Source organism: Triticum urartu, chromosome 3A (genome assembly GCF_056163025.1).
Source record: "Triticum urartu cultivar PI428250 chromosome 3A, HENAU_Tu73, whole genome shotgun sequence".
NCBI lineage: Eukaryota > Viridiplantae > Streptophyta > Magnoliopsida > Poales > Poaceae > Triticum > Triticum urartu.
The window spans coordinates 742,499,244-742,523,627 of NC_141875.1; the positions used below are offsets into that span (position 1 = coordinate 742,499,244).

The window sequence follows — 24,384 nt, forward strand, 5'->3', positions numbered from 1 at the left end:
GTAATGCACATCACTATGAGCCTTGCAAGCAATGTAACTAATGAGTTAGTTACGGGATGATGCATTACGGAATGCGTAAAGAGATTTGCCGGTAACGAGATTGAACTAGGTATGAAGATACTGACGATCGAATCTCGGGCAAGTAACATACCGATGACAAAGGGAATAACGTATGTTGTTATGCGGTTTGACCGATAAAGATCTTCGTAGAATATGTAGGAGCCAATGTGAGCATCTAGGTTCCGCTATTGGTTATTGAGCGGTGATGTGTCTCGGTCATGTCTGCATAGTTCTCGAACCCGTAGGATCCGCACACTTAACGTTCGATGACGATTTGTAATATGAGTTATGTGATTTGATGACCGAAGCTTGTTCGTATTCCCGGATGAGATCACTGATATGACGAGAAGTCTCGAAATGGTCAAGAGGTAAAGATCGATTTGTTGGAAGGTTATATTCGGACACCGGAATGGTTCCGAAGTGTTCTGGGTATTTTTCGGAGTACCGGGGGTTACCGGGCCCCAGTAGTGGGCCTTCATGGGCCTTAGTGGAAAGGAGAGGAGGGCCGCAAGGGAGGCCGCCCCCCATGGCCAGTCTGAATTGGACTAGGGAGGGGGCGACACCCCCCTCTTTCCTTCTCCCTTCCTCCACCTTCCCTCTCTCCCTCTCTTGGAAAGGAAAGGGACTCCAACTAGGATTGGGAATCCTAGTTGTACTCCCCTATGGCGCGCGCCCCCCTTAGGACGGCCTCCTCCTCTCCCCTCCTTTATATACGTGGGTAGGGGGCACCCCAAAGAACAACAGGCGATCTCTTAGCCGTGTGCGGTGCCCCCCTCCACAGTTTACCACCTCGGTCATATTGTCCTCGGTCATATTGTCGTAGTGCTTAGGAGAAGCCATGCACCGGCAACTTCATCATCACCGTCACCACACCGTTGTGCTGACAGAACTCTCCCTTGTCCTCAACTGGATCAAGATCTCGAGGGACGTCATCATGCTGAACGTGTGAAGAACACGGAGGTACCGTACGTTTGGTACTTGGATCGGTTGGATCGTGAAGACGTTCGACTACATCAATCGCGTTACTAAACGCTTCCGCTTTCAGTCTACAAGGGTACGTAGACACACTCTCCCCTCTTGTTGCTATGCATCTCCTAGATAGATCTTGCGTGATCGTAGGAATTTTTTTCAAATACTGTGTTACCCAACAGTGGCATCCGAGCTAGGTCTATGCATAGATGTTATATGCACGAGTAGAACACAATGAGTTGTGGGCGATAATAGTCATACTCCTTACCACCAACGTCTTACTTTGATTCGGTGGTATTGTTGGATGAAGTGGCCCGAACCGACATTACATGACCGCGTTCATGAGAATGGTACCACCGACGTGCTTCACACACAGGTGGCTAGCGGGTGTATGTTTCTCCAACTTTAGTTGAATCGAGTTTGACTACGGCCGGTCCTTGTTGAAGGTTAAAACAGCGCACTTGACGAAAAATCGTTGTGGTTTTGATGCGTACGTAAGAACGGTTCTTGCTAGAAGCCCGTAGCAGCCACGTAAAACTTGCAACAACAAAGTAGAGGACGTCTAACTTGTTTTTGCAGGGCATGTTGTGATGTGATATGGTCAAGACGTGATGAGATAGAAATTGTTCTATGAGATGATCATGTTTTGTAAAAGTTATCGGCAACTGGCAGGAGCCTTATAGTTGTCGCTTTATTGTATGAAATGCAATCACCATGTTATTGCTTTACTTTATCACTAAGCGGTAGCGATAGTCGTGGAAGCAATAGTTGGCGAGACGACAACGATGCTACGATGGAGATCAAGGTATCAAGCCGGCGATGATGGAGATCATGACGGTGATTTGGAGATGGAGATCAAAGGCACAAGATGATGATAGCCATATCATGTCACATATATTGATTGCATCTGATGTTTATCCTTTATGCATCTTATTTGCTTAGTAAGGTGGTTGCATTATAAGATGATCTCTCACTAAATTTCAAGGTATAAGTGTTCTCCGTGAGTATGCACCGTTGCTACAGTTTGTCATGCCGAGACACCACGTGATGATCGGGTGTGATAAGCTCTACGTTCACATACAACGGGTGCAAGCCAGTTTTGCACATGCAGAATACTCGTGTTAAACTTGACGAGCCTAGTATATGCAGATATGGCCTTGGAACACTGGGACCAAAAGGTCAAACGTAAATCATCTAGTAGATATGATCAACATAGTGATGTTCACCATTGAAAACTACTCTATCTCACATGATGATCGGACATGGTTTAGTTGATATGGATCACGTGATCATTTAGATGACTAGAGGGATGTCTGTCTAAGTGAGAGTTCTTTAGTAATAAGATTAATTGACCTTTAATTTATCATGAACTTAGTACCTGATAGTATTTGCATGTCTATGTTGTTGTAGATCAATGGCCCATGCTATTGTTCCCTTGAATTTTACTGTGTTCCTAGAGAAAGCTAAGTTGAAAGATGATGGTAGCAACTACACAGACTGGGTCCGTAACTTGAGGATTATCCTCATTGCTACATAGAAAAATTACATCCTGGAAGCACCGCTAGGTGCAAGACCTGCTGCAGGAGCAACTCCGGATGTTGTGAACGTCTGGCAGAGCAAATCTGATGACTACTCGATAGTTCAGTGTGCCATGCTTTACGGCTTAGAATCGAGACTTCAAAGACGTTTTGAACATCATCGATTATATGAGATGTTCCAGGAGTTGAACTTAATATTCCAAGTAAATGCCCGAATTGAGAGATATGAAGTCTCCAATAAGTTCTATAGCTGCAAGATGGAGGAGAACGAAGCCATGGTGGAGCAAGGAGCACGAGCAATGGCGGGATCGGCCGCCGCCGTGTCGGCATTGGATGTTTACGGTGGTGGTGGACGGGCCGGCGGCGGCGGTGGCTGTGCACCCACGAGTCGCCATTCCTGGTGTGGCCCGCCTGCAAGAGAGAGTTGCAAAGTGACCACGAGCATTTACTGGTTGACCGTGCATTACATATAGTTCATCTCCATTAGCACGTCTCCAACATCAACCCACAAATTTCCTCCCGCATTCGTCCTCAATAGAGGATCCACGGACACAGATGCGGGAGGACGACATCCAACGCTAATCGCATATATTTCAAACTCCTTTTCAGCAAACCGGATGAAATTCATGCAAACTCAGCCAGATTTTATATAACTTGATGGGTTTCATACAAATCGGACGAAAACGGTTACATTTTGGATTTTGGACATATTTTCAACTAAAAAGGAAAAATTATGTGCACATGTGGTCACGCGGAGCTTCACTCTCATGACACGGATACACTAGTCTACGGCCGGCCGCGGTGGATCCCTTTGTCTTCCACATGTCCGGAAGCCCGCTAACCGGACCGCCAAGAGTCCCACAGGCATATTGTTTCCCCGTATCTTCCCTATGTTCGGTTGCGTCGCTCATCGAAACGGCAAAGAGGGTGCTTCAGCCAGAGGGGAAGGGTGTTTCTGTGGAGCTCAGACGGGTGCCCAGAATGGATTAAGTTAAAGGAGAACTAGACAGGTCACCGACGGTGGCCTTCCGAGACTCAAGCGACCGCGGCCTCCAGTGTTCTACTTCTCCTCGATGATGGCTCCTACCTCTTGAGCACTGTGTTGGTTTTCCCTTGAAGAGGAAAGGGTGATGCAGTAAAGTAGCGTAAGTATTTTCCTCAGTTTTTGAGAACCAAGGTATCAGTCCAATAGGAGATTACACGCAAATCCCTCGTACCTACACAAACAAATAAGAACCTCTCAACCAGCGCGATAAAGGGGTTGTCAATCCCTTCACGGTCACTTACGAGAGTGAGATCTGATAGAGATAATAATAATAATAGGATAAATATTTTTGGTATTTTTATGATATAGATTGAAAGTAAAGATTGTGAAATAAAATAGATTTGGAAACTTATATGATAAAAGATAGACCCGGGGGCCATAGGTTTCACTAGTGGCTTCTGTCAAGATAGCATAAGTATTACGGTGGGTGAACAAATTACTATCGAGCAATTGATAGGAAAGTGCATAATTATGAGAATATCTAGGCATGATCATGTATATAGGCATCACGTCCGCGACAAGTAGACCGAAACGATTCTGCATCTACTACTATTACTCCACACATCGACCGCTATCCAGCATGCATCTAGAGTATTAAGTTCATAAGAACAGAGTAACGCGTTAAGCAAGATGACATGATGTAGAGGGATAAACTCAAGCAATATGATATAAACCTCATCTTTTTATCCTCGATGGAAATAATACAATACGTGCCTTGCTGCCCCTGCTGTCACCGGGAAAGGACACCGCAAGATTGAACCCAAAGCTAAGCACTTCTCCCATTGCAAGAAAGATCAATCTAGTAGCCAAACCAAACTGATAATTTAAAGAGACTTGCGAAGATAATTAAATCATACATATAAGAATTCAGAGAAGAACCAAATATTGTTCATAGATAATCTTGATCATAAACCATAATTCATCGGATCTCGACAAACACACCGCAAAATGAGTTACATCGAATAGATCTCCAAGAAGATCGAGGAGAACTTTGTATTGAGATCCAAAGAGAGAGAAGAAGCCATGTAGCTAATAACTATGGACCCGAAGGTTTGAGGTAAACTACTCACACATCATCGGAGAGGCTATGGTGTTGATGCAGAAGCCCTCCGTGATTGATTTCCCCTCCGGCGGAGCTCCGAAAAAGGCCCCAAGATGGGGTCTCTTGGGTCCAGAAGGTTGCGACGGTGGAAATAGGGTTTCGTGGTGCTCCTGGATGTTTTCGGGGTACATGGATATATATAGGAGGAAGAAGTAGGTCGGTGGAGCTACGAGGGGCCCACGAGGGTGGGGGCGCGCCCAGGGAGGGCAGGCGCACCTCCCTGCCTCGTGGCCTCCTCGTTGATTTCTTGACGTCCACTCCAAGTCCCCTGGATCACGTTTGTTCCAAAAATAACTCTCCCAAAGGTTTCATTCCATTTGGATTCCGTTTGATATTCCTTTTCTGCGAAATACTGAAATAGGCAAAAAAAACAACAATTTGCACTGGGCCTTGGGTTAGTAGGGTAGTCCCAAAAATAATATAAAAGTGTATAAATAAGCCCATTAACATCCAAAACAGATAATATAATAGCATGCAACAATAAAAATTATAGATACGTTGGAGACGTATCAATGGCGGTGGGCGCGGACGTGCTGGTCGCCACCTCGTCGACTTCCGCACAACCGGCTTCTTTCTATGCCTGCATGACATGGATGCGCGCGCGTCGACGACAGATGCACGGTCGCAGGCACTGGAGGCGGCGATGCTCGTGCCGCCATGCTCCCCGCCATGCCGGTCAGGAGCAACTCACCACTCCTCTACGACCTGGCTTGGAGCAGCGTGTTGCTGAACCACGCACCGGCTTGGGGCGACAACTTGCTCTATCGGGCTAGGCAAGGGAGGTGGAGCAGCAAGCTGCCTCGCTCGTATCCGCCGGGCTCGGTGGGCCACCCAGCCAACTTTTATGTCGTACAACTGCTCTTTCGACTCGTCGGATGCCATCGAAAGATTGGAGAAAATGGTGGAAGAAGGAGATAGGGGAGCGGCGGAGTGGTGCGATTCTTGCTCGGTGTCTATCCTAGTTTGAATGGAGGGCGGATGGGAGGAGCCTGCCCGGCGTAGCGTTTAATGCCATCCCATTGCTGAATGGACGAGTGGCCGGACTAGGTTTCTTGGCTTCCACATGGGTTTAATGGAGACGTTTGAATGCGGCAAGGAGGCGTGTTTAAACGGGCATGCAGCAGGTGGCGCCCTTGGTCGGCGCATCGCTTCAATGGCAGTGAGAGGTTGCATCCGCCCTGAGGCGCCTTCAATGTGGAGCAGCGCGCTCTAGAACGACATGAATGTGGGCAGCTGGACGACGGGCGGGAAGCGCGCGCGGGCGAGGAGGGGGGTGGTGGGCCAGGGCGGTTAGACGAGGGCTTGGGAGCGTTTCAGACTCCCTCAAAGCTCCCCCCCCCCCCCCCCCCGTTTGTCTCCGGTTTGCGGGAGATATCGCGTCCAGACCGTCCCGCAGACTGATACAGGCCCGCGTAGGATGTCTTTCGTGGTCCGAACAGCGTGGCCCGGACTGTTGCGAGAGGTTTGAGGATCGGCGTTCGAGATGCCCTTACTCTATTATCTTAACACATGCACACATGCCACATCATTAAAGGTCCACCATAATATGCATAAGAATTACTTTTCGTCATTAGCTTTTTCTCACTAATTTTATTTATTTCTACATGCACACATATCACCTCATCAAAATTCATTATAGAATACTGCCTATATTAAATAAATATTTTGCAACTATATAATAATCCAATACAATATATAATATGTATTTTTAGTTTTCTATATGTTATTAATCCAGATATTTCATATGACCAAATTTTATTTAAAATTGCAACATATTCCCACCGCAATGTTAATAGTTTTACAGTAATGCTATTTGGTGGGCGTTCGTTGGGAAGGGGGGTGGCAATAGAATGTTATTTTCTGGCAGTTTTAGTTGCCACACGAGATTAAACAATTACAGTTTCTTCTTGTTTTTACTCATATTTTCGTTCCTCTCAAAAACTGTCATCAAAACGTTCGCAAAAGTCACCCCCTACTAGCGAACGTTCGCTAGATAAGAGGTCTCACATTGTAGGGAAGAAGCAAGTCTTTTGTACTAACTGAAATGCAGTTTTGCATACACTGGATGGATTTTTAAGACGCCCGACCTCATCAATCACCACACAGAGCCAGGGAATTTGTGAAAGAAATTCTTGATCCTTTGAGCCTATGTCATAGCTTCTAAGCATCACATCAAATGGCAATTCTTATTTGATATGAAGGACAAATAAAGAAGATATAGACCATGCACTCTTTTTTTTTACAGAAGTACACTAACAAATAGTGTCTAAACTTGGAAGAGAGCTAAACAAAGCTATTCTCGGTGATTGAAAAACCGCATCATACATCAAAGATCCGTACGAAAATAGCATACATTTGAATCAGATGATGCTGGGGATTTTTGGACATCTGCGTGTATCATTTTTCATGGATGATGATGATACGCCGACATACTGGATGTCCTTCATGGCAGGGAAAATTTTACGAAAATCTAACAACGACATGTGTCGCATTTAGAGGGCAGAAAACAACTGAAAGAAGAATACCCTCATGAGATGAAATCGAAATGATAGAGCAATAAGCTCTTAAGTTGTCAAATGAATGAAATTAAATAAGGTAATGTACACATGAAATGGTCCAAGAGCAATGTGTTTGATCTTCAAATAGCTTAACAGAGAAACTTTTTGTAGGGTCTTTCCCAGTCACATCTGCCCACAGTGAGCATAAACATCAACCATCAGAAAAGCAAACTATGGTTATGAAAATGTCAGCGCCCAATTTCAAATACATCCACACCCAAGTAATCATTTAGAGAAGTACGGGCTGGAAGCAAATGGGTCACCTCAACGCCTGGAAAAGAAATGGTATTTAACTGATTAATGGGAACAACATACTGAGGCTCAGATGTAGGGTGGCGGGGGGATAAATATTAACAAACAACTTCCATCTTTTATCAGTCTATCCCCTTGAAAGTACTGTGCTGATGTTATGGTCAAAACAAACTTCGATCAAACAGTGCACATTGTAAGGTATAAATAAACAACTGATTAATGTTTGATAGGTTTGCAGAAGTGCTTAGTTTTCAAACCAAACTTCAGTCAAAAGCTGCTCTCCGTTATGCCAAAAATATACCCACTAGAAGATTGTAACTCGTAATATTCTTTTTTTTTTGAAACGGAGGCAAAAGATTTGCCTCATCAATTAAATAAGTAGAGAATAGAGTTTAGAGTTATATAACACACCCACAGTAGCGGCATGACAATTACTCGCGCAACAACAAGTTCCCTAGTCTTTTAGCGCCAGCGGTTACCCAAAGCTTGGCCTCGTCCAGAATGGTGGTAAGGATAACAGGCGGTGGCATGCACTTGTGACGGAACACCCTAGCATTTCTTTCGTTCCAAATTGTCCAAGAGACAAGCATGGTGAGGGAGGCCATAGCATGCCAATTAGGATTGGTACAGTCGGTTCTCTTGTCCCACCACTCTTTGACGGTTTCGTGGAGGTGCCACGTTGATGTATCCATGTGATGTAAGCCAATCTTCTCGATGATGGCTCTCCAAAGCCTAATCGTGTAGCGGCACTTGAAGAAAAGGTGAGCACCGTTTTCCTGCTCCCTCTTGCAAAGAGGGCAGAGGCCACAATTTGGCCACCCACGCCTCTCCAAGCGATCGGCGGTCCAAATCCTATCTTGCAATGCCAACCAGGAAAAGAATTTAACCTTGGGAGGAGCCCAAACCTTCCAGACCATGCGGTCCATGGGAGAGAGGGTCAAGCCAAGGAACTGAGCCTTGTATGCGGTAGCCGCCGTGTAGATTCCGTCATTCGCGTGTTTCCAAACAATTTCATCTTCGGCTTGTTCATCAAGGTGGAAGTTGTGCACAAGCATCCAAAGAGTGAAAAATTCCCGAATGTGGTTGCTGGAGATAGTGGTGTTGTGGCGGATTTTGAAGATCCACGCATTCCCTCGAAGAGCCTCACACACCGACCAATTCTTCCGTCTTGATGCCTCGTAGATTAGCGGCGCAATATCCTTGGGCTTGCGACCAAGAAGCCAGGGGGCATCCCAAAACGGTGTTCTAGAGCCGTCACCCACAGTGATGGTGGTAGAGGCGTAGAAAAACTGGCGGTCATCCTCGGTGCAAGGATTGCCAAAACCCACCCACAGCTTGTGGGGTTCCGTCTATTCATACCAAAGCCAGCGAAGGCGCAGAGCACGTGCGAACTTGTCGGTATTGAGGACTCCTAATCCACCGTACTCCTTTGGTCGGCACACCACTTACCAGTTGACCTTGCACTTGGCTCCCGTTGTTTTATCCGCGCCGGACCAAAGGAAAGCCCTCTCAATTTTGTTTAGGTTATGAAGTGATCTTGCTGGCACGATAAGAGGCGTAATAGAGTACACCGCTTGGGAGGAGATGACCGACTTGACGAGGGTCGTGCGTCCGATGGTAGTGATGTCTTGGCCCTCCCAAGTGACCAATTTGCCAGCCGCCTTGTCTTCGAGGTATTGGAAGTCAACATGCTTAAGTTGCCAAACAGAGAGAGGCAACCCCAAGTATTTAACCAGGAAAGATGCCCATGCGGCTGGCATGCTCTGAAGAATATGGTCAAGGTCAAGGTGATTGCAGTGGATTGGCACGACGGAGCTTTTTTGGAAGTTGGTGCATAGGCCCGTCACCTCGCCAAAGCCTCTCAAGATAGAGGCAAGGTTGTCAATGTCCTTCTTGATAGGAGCCACAAAAACCGCCGCGTCGTCAGCATAGAGGGAGGTTCGCACCATGGCCCCACGCCCACGGATCTTATGCAGGAGACCTTTTCGAGTTGCAAGGGCCAAAATCTTGTGGAGGGGGTCGATCGCAATGACAAAAAGCAGGGGGGAAATGGGGTCCCCCTGCCTAAGTCCGCACCTATGCTTCACTGGAGGGCCGGGCAACCCATTTAAAAGGATCCGAAATGAAGATGTGGATAGAAGCGCGGCAATCCAAGCCCGGAATTTGTCGGGGAACCCCAACCGTTGAAGCACATCAAGGATGTATTCCCACTTGATTGAGTCAAAAGCCTTCTTGATGTCAAGTTTGAACAGAAGAGCTGGGGTCTTGCACTTGTGCAGGCGTCTAGCAAAATTTCGCACACACATGAAGTTATCATGTATGCTTCTTCTCTTGATGAAGGCGCTCTGAGCGTTTGAGACAAGGTCGTTCATGTGGGGGGCCAGCCGAAGTGAGAGAACTTTGGCAATGATTTTGGCAATGGCGTGGACAAGGCTAATAGGTCTGTAATCAGAGATGCCTTCCGCACCCTCCTTCTTGGGCAAGAGAACGACATTGGCAGAATTGAGCCATTGCAAGTTGGAGGTGTGTAGGGAATCGAAGCGTTGAATAACCCTCATGACGGAATGCTTGATGATTCCCCAACACTTTTTGAAGAAGGTTCCCGTGAAGCCATCCGGTCCAGGCGCCTTATTGCCAGGCATCTCCTTAATGCCCCCCCACACCTCATCCTCCGTGATGGTGTTGCCAAGGTCATGCAAGTCATGGGGCTCGGTGCTGAGCTCCTCCCAATTAAAATCTTTGTTGCACGTGCCTCTCCTCCCCATGACCTCAGAGAAGTGGTCATGGATGATCTTTTCTTTTACCTCATGTTCAGTCACCCACCCTTGTGCATGTTTGATACGATGAATGTAGTTTTTCCATCTTCGGGCATTAATGCGGTGATGAAAGAATCTGGTGTTTGCATCACCATCCCTCAGATTTGAAATCCTGGCACATTGGCTTTTCCTAGCCCTCTCAAGCACCGCCAAACTAATAACCCTCCGCTTGAGCCTAGAAAGTAAGTCACGTTCCTCGGGAGAAAGAATCCGCTCTTCTTGTGCAATGTCGAGGCGAAGAATCACAAGCAGGGCTGCATGTAGTTGAATCTTAGCCTTGGAAAAGAGCTTCTTGCTCCACTCGGAGAGCCGAATCACAGTTTTCTTGAGCCTATGGTGCAAGACTTGATAAGGCTCCGTGTGACCCACGTGCTCGTCCCACGCCTTCTGAACCACCTCGTTGAATCCAGGCAAAGATACCCAGAAATTCTCGAATTTGAAGGACCGTGGCCTTCTGGGGCCCCTGTCATCCGCGAGAAGGAGCGGACAATGATCGGAAAGGGAGGACGACAAAGCATGCAAGACATGGGTGTTGAATGTTGTATCCCATTCCGCATTGCAGAAGAAGGAGTCAAGCTTGCAAAGCGTTGGGTTGTCCCGCTCATTACTCCACGTGAAGCGTCTATTCTGAAGATGGATTTCCTTGAGCTCGCAGGATTGCAAAGTAGCGCAGAACCGGTTAATCCTACTTCGATTAACATTTCTCTTGTTTTTGTCACATGCACGATAGATCTGATTGAAGTCTCCTAGAGCAAGCCAACCAACACCAGCCAAAGGCTTGTGGGCGGTAAGTTCGGCGAAGAAGTCGTCCTTGCAAGCATAGTCTGTGGGACCATAGACGGAAGTGAGTTTGTAACACATGTCGGTCGCACGGATGCGGACCATGCCAGAGATGCAATAGGTCGAAGCTGAGAAATCGGAGACGTCAAGAACATTGTCGTCCCACAATAAAAGGATCCCTCCCCTAGTCCCAATGGCTGGGCGTTGCGCGAGATTTTTGAGTCTGTTACCACCAAGGAAGGCAGCAACAAACTTGTCAACACTGGCAAGCTTCGTCTCTTGTAAGCAGACGAGTTGACACGAGGAGGCAGCGATCGTTGCACTGACTGTTGCCCGCCTAGCTGAGCAGTTTAAGCCACGGACGTTCCAACTGAGCGTGTTGATCGGCTGTATCAGCATGGGACACACCATCATGCACATAGACCTGACGGTCCTGACCATGTAGCTAGAAAGGACACAGAACGTAGCCATTGATACAGCTGTCCAACTAGAGCAGTACAACACCGCATGTAGCCCAACACAAGGCAACGCCATGCACCCCTGATACAACACACACACCTAAAAACGAAAGCAACAGGGCCACCCCATGACACATTACTTAGTTGGACTAACATAATCAACTAAAACAGCCCAAGCATGCAGACTGGGAGATCAAGCCGTAGCCGGCTGCGATCCCACGACTTCCTGTGCTAGATGGCCCTCTTGAGCAAGCTCCAGCGCACCCTCACCACCATGGTCCAGCAATGCATCCTCGACACCGTTGACAGCAGCATCAACAAGGTGGAAGAACTCCCTCATGGCCATGATCACCTCTGGAGCCAGCTGCTCCTTAAACTTGGCTGTGAAGTCGTTCAAGGTAGCCTCAGTAACATCTTCTCCATCTCTTGTGATTCCCATTGTGCGACAGATGAGCTTCTCCGCCACCTTGGCTGCTGGAGCTGCAACAACACCTGCACCCGCTCGTTTGATCCTTTGCAGTGAGAGGCCGCCCTTGTTGGAGATTTTAACTCCTGCCAGGGTCTTCCGACGAGCCACTGGAGGGCTGGGACGAGGCGACGCAGGAGGGGCGAGGATGCCCAGCTGCCGCTCCTCGAAGATGGGCGCCAGGGTCTCCACTCCGTCTTGTGCGGCGCGACGGTGCACTGGGGAGGGGGTACGCCTCATGGTGCCGACGCAGACCAGCGGCGGCGTTGGCGACGACTGGAAGCCAGGTGGCCTGGACGGCGATGGAAGGGGCCTCACCATGGCCTCAGGCGAGCACAGCTCTAGCAGAGGCTGGCTATGAGTCGCACCCAACAGGAGGGAGCTCCTGGTCTCGTCACGTTTAGAAGCAGGGCTTGGCGGCAGGACCGTGGTTGGGGAGAGCGGCGGGGACACCGGTGGAGTGCACTCATCTTGGGATCGCAGCCTGGAGGAGCGAGGCGAGGCGTGACGGATGGGGCTACGCCCACGCGCAAGCTGCTCCGCCGGCAGCTGGACGGGCAGCAGCTCGAGGACACGAGTTGGCTCACCACTACCCGATCCCGAGCCTCGCAGAACTGCAGCAGAGCCGGGGCATGCAAGGGGGGCAAGCACAGCAGCGTTGCCCTCCCGTCGGTGCCCCCCCGAGCGGTCCCTGGTGCGGTCCTGGCCATCATCGCGGTGGCGCTCACGAGTGTTGCGAGAGAGCGAGCGCCGCACCTTGGCGCCCCAGCCCTCCCGAGCACGGCCACCATCGCGCCCGCGCCGGCCGTCGCGGTCGCCGTCATCTTGGCGCCTATCTGGGCGCCGCTCAGTACACCCCTGCGCAGGTCGGCGATCCCTTGGGGTGTACGTGCCATCGACAAACTTCCTATACCAGGTGAATTCATGAACTTCCGGTGGCGGCGGGTTGTCATCGTCGTCGCCGGCCTTGGAGTGGTCCTCGTGGAGGTCCAGATGGATGATGACGCAATGACGAAGGCCGCGCCGTCCCCGACGGCGGTGACCACGGGCCGGCAGCGTTAGCCATTTGACCTTGGGGATGGCACTGGGATCGGCCGTCCATGCCCACAGCGCCATGTCCTTCGTGTCCTCCTTGCGAAGGGAACGTGGCTCGATGTAGTCGAGAGAGCAGCCACGGTCGATGAGGAAGGTGGCGATGTAGTTGTTCCAGCCGTGCAGCGGGACGCCTTCCAAGCAGAGCCGGACGTGGTGGAGCTGGTCCTCGTTGTCGGCGTGCGCTTCAAGCCTCCACTCACGCACATAGATGCGGTAGCCAGCGCCGGGAAGATCACCGCGGGACAGAGCCTCGGCGCAGTGGTGCTGATGCATAAACCGAACAAAGAATTGCTTGGGATAGTGCTGGACCACCTCGCCGTCCGCCTGACGCGCGCCCAGGGCCGTTGCAAGCTCAGAGGCCACCTGCCGGCAGGAGACGTCCTGCCGGCCACCCTCGAGCCAAGCGACCGCACCGTTGGAGGAGAGGACGGCCGCTTCCAGCTGCATCTCAGGCGTCGCTGGGACAACAACGAAGTCTTCCGCCGGCCGTAGCGAAGCGTCACCAGGCCGTAGCGAGGCGCCACCAGGCCGCGCCATGTTGGTCCGAGGGGTAGCAGGCAGCAGCAGCGGGCGAGGGGCTTCCCAGCCACGACCCAGGCGAGATGCCCCGAAGACAGCAGCAGTAGGGCGGGGGAGAGGTGGTGGAGGCACGGCTAGGCTGTCAAGAGAGCTCAGAGGCTTCCAGAGGTTTTGACGGCCGCGCGATTTGTGCCCATTTTGTAGGCAGCGGGAGCAGCGAATTGGGTCGCGGCACCCCTCAGCACGATGACCGCGGAAGAGGCACCGACAACACCGGCCTAGGAGCCATCGGGGAATGGGCGCCGGCTTGAATGCCGGGGCGGCCAAAGCCGGGCGGCGCGGGCCTTTACGCGATGCGACGAGGCGCCAGTCGCCGGTCACTTCATCCTCGCGCCCCGCGCAGGGCTGCAACCCCGGCATTGAAGACGCACCAGCAGCATGGTGGAAGAAGGCCAGCTGCCTCCCAACAGCGCAATTAAGGCTGGCTTCGCCTGGGACTTGAATGCGCGAGGAAGCCACAGCAGGGGCGGCGAGCCCCGGCCCAACCAAAGCCTGGCTCGGAGATGCACTTGGCGGCTGCGAGTCGGGGACGAAGCCGCCTGAAGAGGTAGATCCGCCCTGACCTGCCGGCAGCGAATCTGGATCTGGCGAGGCTGCAGCAGATGAGCACCGGAAGGACGAAGTTCTCCTAAGCAGCGCGAGCTGGACGCCAACAGGGCCGCCAGCAGGCGGCGGCGGCAGGGGCATAAACCAGGAGGCGAAGCCGGAGCAGGGAGCTGCGGCCGCCCCCGCCGGCGCAGGCGCAGGCGCGGACGAGGGCGCGGGTGGGGAGAGCGTGGGCGGGCACATGGTGCAAGGATTTTATTACTCGTAATATTCTCATGCTCAGGGAAACCACAGTCCGTGTCCACTTCCCTGCTTCAATACAATTGAACTCTTTATTAATATTATGGATTAAATACACAAATGATTAACTATTTAGCTACTCTGGTTTATTCATATCTTAAGCAATAAAAGGCACCAAGAGACGTACAAAGCCAATAATGCATAGGAGATGAGTAATCCGTCCTAGAAATCACACCCTTACAATTTGGAATCAAGGATATGAAGAGCGTGCCAGCGTGGTCTGTCTACAAGTACATATGGACTTCTATACTTCAGCAAGTTATATATTTCCAGGTACCTCCAAGTGGTGTTCAGCTAGAAACAAATTTCAGAGAACTTTTTTTCAAACCAGATAAATTTTATAACAATCGCAATCAAAGAACAGTGGTTTTCGCTAGTTCCAGAAAAGAAGAGAAGGACTGGTTCAGTTGGTTGGATATTGTGCCCAGTCAATATAATTGTAGCAAATAGCACACCATATACATTCCATACATTCCAAGATCGTTGGAGTATGTGATATTCTTCCAGGGCTTTGCGGCATTTTTTTTCCGAAAAGGAGGAATACCCCCAGCCTCTGCATTTCTTGATGCACACAACCATATAATTAAAAATCCAGGTTCAGAACAAGGTCTCAAACAGTGCTGCAAAATTCAGAAAAAAGTTGTCATAACCGGCGAAAATAGGGTAAGATGACTAGACATCTATCCTATTGTTGGACTGTCATCCCAACCAATTGTAAGCACTCAGTGGTCCGCGTGACTGAGTAAACATCTTTCACAAAAACAATTACTTATATGCCCTCGGAATGGCCTTTACATGGAAGGTAAAGGCCATTTGAAATGTTAGATCTCAACTAAACACCATTCACAAAAACAACTACTTATATACGCAAGCGGACAGGCGGGGCGCACGATGATGGGGTGAGGACGGCAGCGTGACCAAGGTGGTGCTAAATCATGGCTTGACGGGGGTGGCGGCAGCGTCCGAACTGCGATGTCGACATGTGCGGTTGTCGGCGTCCACGACCGCTGCAGCGAGAATGGCAGGCGGCGCGTGACGATGGGAGTGCGAGGGCGGGGATTATGCGAGCCGGTCATGGCGTGTACATCAGATCAGACGTTAGATGCGTGCAATATGTATCCACGTCACATAACGATAGAGATATAGACACATCCTACAAGGGGGTGTCTTTTCTGCAAATGTGATAAGAAAATTGTGAGTTTTGGTATGATATAATGCCAAGCTCATGTGTTGAATATTCTATTAAAGCCTATGAAAGCTAGTCTTTAGGGAGGTTGATGGAGTCCTTGATTAGGGGGTGCTCAGCATATGTCGGTTTCCCACCCTTTGGGTTTGGCCGAGGACCCTCCCTAAGCCTGTCCATGGTGGGCCTCGTTCGTCTGGTCCAGAAGCTTCAAGAAGGAAGGACACGAAGACTTGGCGCATACTCCAAGGCATAGAGATAGTCCTCAGAACGGTTGCCCCTTAGATACGGCCGACCATGTGTAAACTTTAGGGACCCCCGATATCTATATAAGCCGGGGTGCCAAGGCCGTAGAGGGCAGATTCATTCACATTTGATCTCGTAGTAGATCACCTATACTCTGTACATCATCCATAATCAATACTCCCTCTGTCCGGAAATACTCGTCGAAGAAATGCATAAAAATGGATGTATCTAGAACTAAAATGCATCTAGATACATCCATTTCTCCGACAAGTATTTCGGGACGCAGGGAGTACAACAAAGCAGGATGTAAGGTTTTACCTCTTCGAGAGGGCCTGAACCTAGATAAACCTCGTGTCCCTTGTGTCCTTTTTACCATCCTAGGCAAGACTACCAGATCGGGACCTGCTACCCGAGATCCGCCAAATTTAGCTCCGATGGAGATGGAAGCGAGACAGACAAGTGTGTGTCATGACAGTGAGGTACGTAGAGGCTGGCCATCAAAAAGTTGCCCCCCTTGAATTTGATAGTATTTAAGTGGAGTATTACCCACTTGCTGAAAGATCGTGGATGTCGCCTAGAGGGGGGGGGGGTGAATAGGCGTTTTAAAATAATTACGGTTTAGGTTTGAACAAATGCGGAATAAACCTAACAGTTAATTTGTCAAGCACAAAACCTAAAACGACTAGGCTCACCTATGTGCACCAACAACTTATGCTAAGCAAGATAAACTACTTAGGTGATAGCAAGATATATGACAAGAAACAATATGGCTATCACAAAGTAAAGTGCATAAGTAAAGGGCTCGGGTAAGAGATAACCGAGGCACGCGAAGACGACGATGTATCCCGAAGTTCACACCCTTGCGGATGCTAATCTCCGTTTGGAGCGGTGTGGAGGCACAATGCTCCCCAAGAAGCCACTAGGGCCACCGTAATCTCCTCACGCCCTCGCACAATGCAAGATGTCGTGATTCCACTAAGGGACCCTTGAGGGCGGTCACCGAACCCATACAAATGGCAACCCTTGGGGGCGGTCACCGAACCCGTACACTTTGGCAACCCTTGGGGGCGGTCGCCGGTACCCGTCAAATTGCTCGGGGCGATCTCCACAACCTAATTGGAGACCCCGACGCTTGCCCGGAGCTTTACACCACAATGATTGAGCTCCGAACAACACCAACCGTCTAGGGCGCCAAGGCACCCAAGAGGAACAAGCTCTAGGGTGCCCAAACACCCAAGAGTAATAAGTTTCTCAAACTTCACTTCCACGTATCACTGTGGAGAACTCAAACCGATGCACCAAATGCAATGGCAAGGGCACACGGAGTGCCCAAGTCCTTCTCTCTCAAATCCCACCGGAGCAACTAATACTAGGGAGGAAAATGAGAGGAAGAACAAGAAGGAGAACACCAAGAACTCCAAGATCTAGATCCAAGGGGTTCCTCTCACATAGAGGAGAAAGTGATTGGTGGAAATGTGGATCTAGATCTCCTCTCTCTTTTCCCTCAAAAACTAGCAAGAATCCATGGAGGGATTGAGAGTTAGAAAGCTCGAAGAAGGTCAACAATGGGGGAAGAACACGAGTTCAAAGGATAAGGTTCATTGGGGAAGAAGACCCCCTTTTATAGGTGGGGAAAAATCCAACCGTTACCCACCAACCAGCCCGCGGCCAGCGGTACTACCGCGCCTGGCCAGCGGTACTACCGCAAGGCCGCGCGGTACTACTGCTTGCATCCAAGCGGTACTACCGCACGGCTGTGCGGTACTATCGTACTGACCCACGGTACTGCCGCAACCCCAGCACAGAACCGATAAACAGACGCACAGGAGCTGGGGGCGGAACTTCCGCACGCGCGGTACTACCGCGCCCCCCATGCGGTACTACCGCGAGGCAAAAGTCCCAGCCAGGGGAAAAGGAAAACTTCCGTTCCTACTTCCGCAAAGAAACGGAAGTAGCAAAAACCCGACACAGTAGTACTGCCGAGGGGCGGTACTACTGACTGACCGCATAGCGCGGCACTACCGCACGGCGAAAGCGGTACTACCGCGGTAGGTGTGGATGTAAAAAGTTACATCCGCTCCTACTACCGCAAAGGGGCGGCACTAGCCTGGTGGGCAGCGATAGTGCGGCTCCAGGGGAGCGGTACTACCGTGGGCACCTGCGGTACTACCATGCCACTGCACGGTACTACCGCTGATGCCTACGGTACTACCGCTTTCTTGGGAGCAGTACTACCGCAACCAACAACGGCAGCCACACAAGGGAGGCAAGAAAACGGAGGAAGCTCCAAGGAAGAAGGAGGGGAAAATAAGGAGACGTGAACGTGATGAATCCACCCAAACCTTTCCAACGCGGACCCTGACAAAACCACACTCAAGAGAACAAGAACTGCCATAACTTCTGCATATGAGCTCCGAATTGAGCAAACTCAAGCTTGTTGGAAACAAGACGACGAGTAGCATCAAAACAACGACTGGTTATAGTAAGAAGAGGCAGTGGAGGTATGCCAACAAATAGAGGAGTGAAACCTCCAACCGAGAAGAACCGGCAAAACCTCCAACAATGAAAACATCATAGAGTATGCAAGCGAACTCCGTTTTCGATGAACTCAAGCTTGTCATCAAGATGACCAAAAGCTCTAAGACTCTCAAAGAGAACCAAACAAGAACCAAGAAATATGATGCAAGGATGCAATGGTTTGAGCTCTCAGCGAACGATACGATCAAGCTACTCATCGAGAGCCCCCTTGATAGTACGGCAATCGATCCTATAACCCAGTCTCCCAACTACCATCATGAGACCGGTAAAATAGAAAACCTATCAAGGGCAAACCTTTGCCTTGCACATGGTCCACTTGAGCTAGATGAAGACGATCTTGACTCCCTCAAGTTGGACCACCTTTCTTGATTGGGTTGACTTGATGAAGACTAGTTGATTGCTCCCCCATACTCCACTATGGGTGAGCCACTCTTCCGCACATCTTCACAAGTCCATTGTCACCACAAAGGACGGCAAGCTTCAAGCATTTGATCTCTTCGGGGATGCTCCACTTGAACTTGCACACCGCAACCTAACCCCACAAAGAACCCTCACGAAGACCATGGGTTAGTACACGAAGTGTAATTGACAATGCTTACCATACCATGGGATACCATACCATGGGATCACTTGATCCCTCTCGGTACATCTTCTACGCTTTGTGGGTTGGTCAACTTGATTCACTCTTTGACTTAGTCTTGATCAACCTCTCACAAGACCAATCTTTAGGTAATTCCTTGAATAGCACCTTGGTCGACACAAACTCTCCTTGAAACCAACACATGTACTCCAAGAAAAGCCTATGGACAAAAACCTTCAAATATAACTCAAGGCAACCATTAGTCCATAGAGATTGTCATCAATTACCAAAACCAAACATGGGGGCACCGCATGTTCTTTCACTTGCGTTCATGCTTACAAACATGACTAAATGTCGTTTTACATGTCACTCAACACCGAATTTTCAAAAATATTGAGGAGATATTAAACAACTCCTAAAAAAATAGAGTACAAATTGAGATAATAGTTGTTCACAATGAGTTTTTTTTATACTTTTCTGTTATTCCCTATTTTCTCTGGACAAAAATAAACATGAACTGAAATTTTGAAGCAACATTTGACGAATCAACAAAATAATGCATCTTTTTGGGAAAATTTCCAATGATAATGTACTTGAAATATTTATTTTTATTTTTACTCCATATGTTGTAACCCATCTGCCATATTTAATTTCATTATGTGTGATCATTGCTTTTCTCTTTGATGCACAATCCAATATGAAGATTGTGTTTTTGTCTTGAATCTTTACATAGTAAATATCAACACAATCCAATATACCCCCTCCAATCCATATTAATTGACGCTACTTTGGTACAATACTAAAGCAGCATCAATTAATATGGATAGGAGGGAGTAGTAACAGATCATGGTGGTGGCAGACTATTGCATGTTGGATTGCATGGATACTCGCAGTCAATCTCTTTCACTCCTTGGCTCCTTCCAAAGTACCAATCTCCAACAACCTTTGCAATATTCTGCTCCACAAAATGGTAACGAAATTATATCAATCCAAGTGACAATATGGTGCATCAAATATAACACAGAAAATTCAAGTTTCTAGTAGAATTTTGAACTCCCTGCCTTATTTCCCAGCCTTGGGGATGTTGGTGAACTCCAAGAGATGCGAAAGAGCGTTTGGCAGTGAGTGAAGCATGAATCAATGAACATGCCCCATTCTGCCTTATCATTGATGACCTTCAAATCATTGATCATTGTGTTCCTGATTTCTATCGAAGAAGAAGAGATATTATTTAGTGTTCCAGACAACAGGAAGAGCACCGGTGATGAATGAGAGGGTAAAAAGGAAGTAGATTGACAAGCTTAGCCAACCATCAAGAACTTTAATTTGGGTTGAATTGCAGTTTCCGATATTGTCCTTGCAACTCAACCACGACTTTTCAGGGGAAGATGAACTCGGTAGGAGAACATTCTGTATCTATGGTGAAGAACCACATATAAAACAGTCATAACATCAATACACATAAGTAGATATTAGAATAACAATAAAAAATATTGAAAATACCTGCCATGAATCATACGCAGAGTTGAGAATAAACATGGGGGTGCGGATGCTCTTAATAAGCTCTGTGGGGAAGAAACACTAGGAGCAACATTATTTCAGATAACAAACTTACTGACATAATCTGGTGATGGCATGCGGAAGTGTGGGAAGCAATTCAAAATATACAGCGGAAACTACCTCGGTTGGGTCCTTGTTGGCAAGGCAGTCCTTGTGCAACACTTGTCTAACATTCTGAAATTAAGTTAGCAAAAGAAGGCGAGAAAAATTACTAAAGGTATTTATTATCAAATGACATCAATCACATGGACAGAATTTTTTTGCAGTTTTGCACAAGACTAACCACATGAAGAACTAGAGTTTTACAAAAGCCTACTATTGTATTCATGTTTCAGAGAAAGTGCATAAAAAATTAGAAGATGACCGGAATGTTTGATCATAAATAAGACATATCCTTTAAAGTCTCAAGCAAGCCCGACAGCTAACCTGGAGCTGCACAACTCGGTTGTAGAAAGACCAAAAGGACCTTTCTCCAGAAATATCCTTTCTGCTAGAAAAAAGTGGTACTTTAGTTCAGGTATACAATGCTAGTGGACTACATTTATTTTCAGGGGTCTTACACGTCAAGAAAAAACCCAGCATCCGCAAAGCATTTAACTGAAACCTGCTGTGGAAACCGTGCACTAAAATCATCGCAATGCAGTATCGTGGCTAGACCTCCGGCAGAACAACCTGTAAAGAGCACCTGAAATATGTAGAAATATGAGTTTTATTTTAAATTTTCACATGGTTATTGTCAAAACTAATGGTTGTCATGCAGAATACTTTTGTGCCAATGGTTCTTGGTATTCTGTGAACTCGGTAAATGAAGTATGACCTGTGTGGCATTGGCGAGTCCTTTTTCCATGAGTTCGCCAATAACTGCTTCATAGATGCGCAACCCTCTGAAGTAAACTGTGGTTCCATCCTGAAAAATTACCAACAGAGAATTACCTCTAGCGACCAAAACAACAACACCGGACCATGACCTAGAAAGTCACCTGCGCTTGACCTTCTGCATCCCCAGCAAATGACGCCCCATCGCAATACCGCACATAGACTTTATTCCAGTTGTAGAAATCTAATAATGTGATGATCAAAATTAGTGCAAGGACATATCAAAGAGGTTACAGAATCACTTACGCAAACAAACAAACAGAACGAGGGCATGGAAAAAGATGGAACAAATATATAGCGAGTGGATTGGATATGAAGCACCAGTAATCACCAGGATTATATATCTCGTCACTGTCAAAAATCCCATGACCGGCGAACTGTAGTGGTTTCATGAAGTTTGATGAACCAAGAACAGACATTCTGCGACCAGAACAATCCTTGAGTGTGCTGCACCAGCCTCCCCCCTGGGTTTTTCAGTTGAGGAAATATACATGTCAGTTAATTAATTCGCCTGCCTTGAGTCCACTTGCTAAACATCCCATCCCATCATGCATTTAGGAAGGCATCTTTTGGTCCAAAAAATGACGTGGAGTGGGCGGCATGTGCGTGATGCCAAACATAATTTGGGAGTTAGGTCTGTATATATCTTGAAATATTGTGTGGGTAAGAACGTTACAAGATCGTCCCATCATCAATATAATCTTAATTTTTGCTGGCTAATTAACTTGTGTTGGACATGATAAAGAAAAACATGGCAATACATAGAATATTAACGGGTGAATGATGGATGGATGGTGGCTAATAATGGTGAGACATGAAAATTGTATGCTGAGTTATGATCTTCTTTTGTTTTGTTTTCTCAAAACGAAGGCAAAATCTATACATCATCTCATTTATTAGTAAGTAGAGTTTCCTAGTTAATTAGCCGGAAACCAATCAAAAACTATCACAACACCCCACTATAACACAAGGCAACACCGGCCAACCCGACTACCCACACGAAGACACACACACCGTTTAGGAGAAAAACACCATGAAGTTGTCATCAAGCGTAATCGCATAACTCCATCGCGAGCCAACAACTCCGACTTCACCATTGACGACCACCAACGAATATCTCATGGCAACAGGGGCTGAGAACCATGTCGTCCCATGCCAAGCAATCGACTATAGATGTCAGTGACTAGATAACTCTAACATAGAACATTGCACGGCAAAAGCACAGAGCCTGCACGGACTGGCCTCCACAACCAACCACCAATCTCGTGTCATGGTCACCACCAAGGCTCCTCCTCTGCAGCTTTGACTCCACGAAGACCCGATGGCTCAGGGGCTCTGAAATACACTGGAAGAAACCGACTACCAAACCCAGCCATGACCCAACTCCGCTCGAAACCATCAACATTGCCGAATAAGAGACCAGGCCACACTGACCTAGGGCCGCCACCCCAACAAGCAGTGGCAGAACTCCGCAACCAAGATGACTCCAAGACGATGCCTAGGGCTGTGAGCCTGTGACACTAGATCTTTGTTGCTGTTGTTTCACTGCTTGCTAATTTGTGCGAGACAAGAAAAAAGACGGCGAAATAGGAAAATTAACGGGTGACTGATGAAGGGATGGATGAAACTCCGGACCTCTAGATGGAGGAGCCAGCTGCCGGATCCATCACCAGAGCCTCTCTGCAGGTGGTACCCCGGCGGGGTACCGTCCAAGCACACTGCTCCCTTTTCCTGTGCGCCGGCGAGGAGGCTGACCGCTACGGGCTCCAGCGGCGCTGCGCCGGATAGCATAGGACGAAGAGGGCCGGAAGCAGCCAGCAGCAGGAGCAGGAGCAGGGCCGCTATTGGCGCCATATCTTCTTGTTAAGCTGCACGGTTTGAATGCTCCAATACCTTCTTGCTTAAGTAGAAGAAGAAGGGCCGCTGGTACGTCATTTTCTTGGTATGAATAATACAGTAAGAGCGATCAAGCTGTATGATGGTGATCCTTGGAGGGAGGCCGGTCAAGATCAAATATCAATCAATGAGCAGTTGGACAAGCTAGCATGGATAGATATCAATGTGCCAGTCGGATGTTTTTTTCTTTTTCTTTCTTGGAACGTGACAAGGATCCACACACTGCATTAAACAAGAATTAGAGATACAATACAGTTCACAAAGAGTTCCAGCAGAATTATAGACTATAACTGGCCAAACGGGCCGGGCCAATCAGGCCAGGCCACGAGCACGCCGGCACGGCCAGCCATGGGGTCAGGCACGGCAGGGGCTAAACGGGCCGTGCCTGGCACGTGGTACGCCTTCGATCGTGCCTGGGCCTAGAGGCTGTGCACACGGGCCGGCACGGCACGGCCCGTTAATTATCTTTTATGTTTTTCCAAAAATTGTTTTATATATATGACATAAATTACAGCCCAATAAGCTGAAAAACATGCGTCTCGGCATGCTAACCACAGGCCGGCCCGTTTAATAACCAGGCCATGCGTGGGCCGAGGAGCGGCGGACATGGGCTGGCACGGCATGACCCGACTATTAAACGCGCCACGGCAGGCCGGGCCGGGCTGGGCCATGTAGTGCCGGGCTGGTCCATTTGGCCAGCTCTGTTATAGACTAGTCCCTTTGTCTTTTACAAAGAGGACCACAAACTAAGAGAAGGAAAAAACAATCTGGTCCAATGCAACCTCCGCTTGGATATGTGGAAATTATAGGATGTCTAATGTTTGTGTTGTTTGCCGTATTGATCTGACTCTCATATGGGGTATATATAGAAGTACATGTGAGTGAGAGAGACTTCGAGTAGAGGGCAAGTCATACATGATTTAATATATTCTATCTCTAAC

The 24,384-nt window shown here is 48.4% G+C and overlaps 1 protein-coding gene across 2 annotated transcripts; it reads right to left on the reverse strand.

The window, feature by feature from the left end:
* Positions 1–11,599: 11,599 nt before the first annotated feature.
* LOC125546379 (pectin acetylesterase 5) lies at positions 11,600–23,429 on the reverse strand. 2 transcript variants are annotated; one of them, XM_048710635.2, is made up of 11 exons: positions 23,183–23,429; positions 21,879–22,011; positions 21,652–21,731; positions 21,489–21,578; positions 21,232–21,356; positions 21,098–21,158; positions 20,792–20,845; positions 20,615–20,692; positions 20,422–20,527; positions 20,173–20,318; positions 18,672–20,066 (listed from the first exon to the last, which is right to left on the reverse strand). In XM_048710635.2, exons 1-11 carry the CDS (start codon positions 23,399–23,401, stop codon positions 19,956–19,958), a joined length of 1,203 nt encoding a protein of 400 aa, XP_048566592.1. In that variant the 5' UTR covers positions 23,402–23,429; the 3' UTR covers positions 18,672–19,955. The 2 variants fall into 2 exon arrangements, with proteins under 2 accessions (XP_087370577.1, XP_048566592.1); XM_087514451.1 differs by lacking the exons at positions 20,422–20,527; positions 20,615–20,692; positions 20,792–20,845; ... (4 more) ...; positions 21,879–22,011; positions 23,183–23,429 and adding an exon at positions 11,600–15,184 and having other exon boundaries at positions 18,826–20,066; positions 20,173–20,346.
* Between the last annotated feature and the right edge of the window lie 955 nt (positions 23,430–24,384).

Excerpts from the sequence above, each read along its gene's own strand:
- LOC125546379 (XM_087514451.1), bottom strand. The coding sequence starts at position 14,507 with ATGTGCCCGCCCACGCTCTCCCCACCCGCGCCCTCGTCCGCGCCTGCG.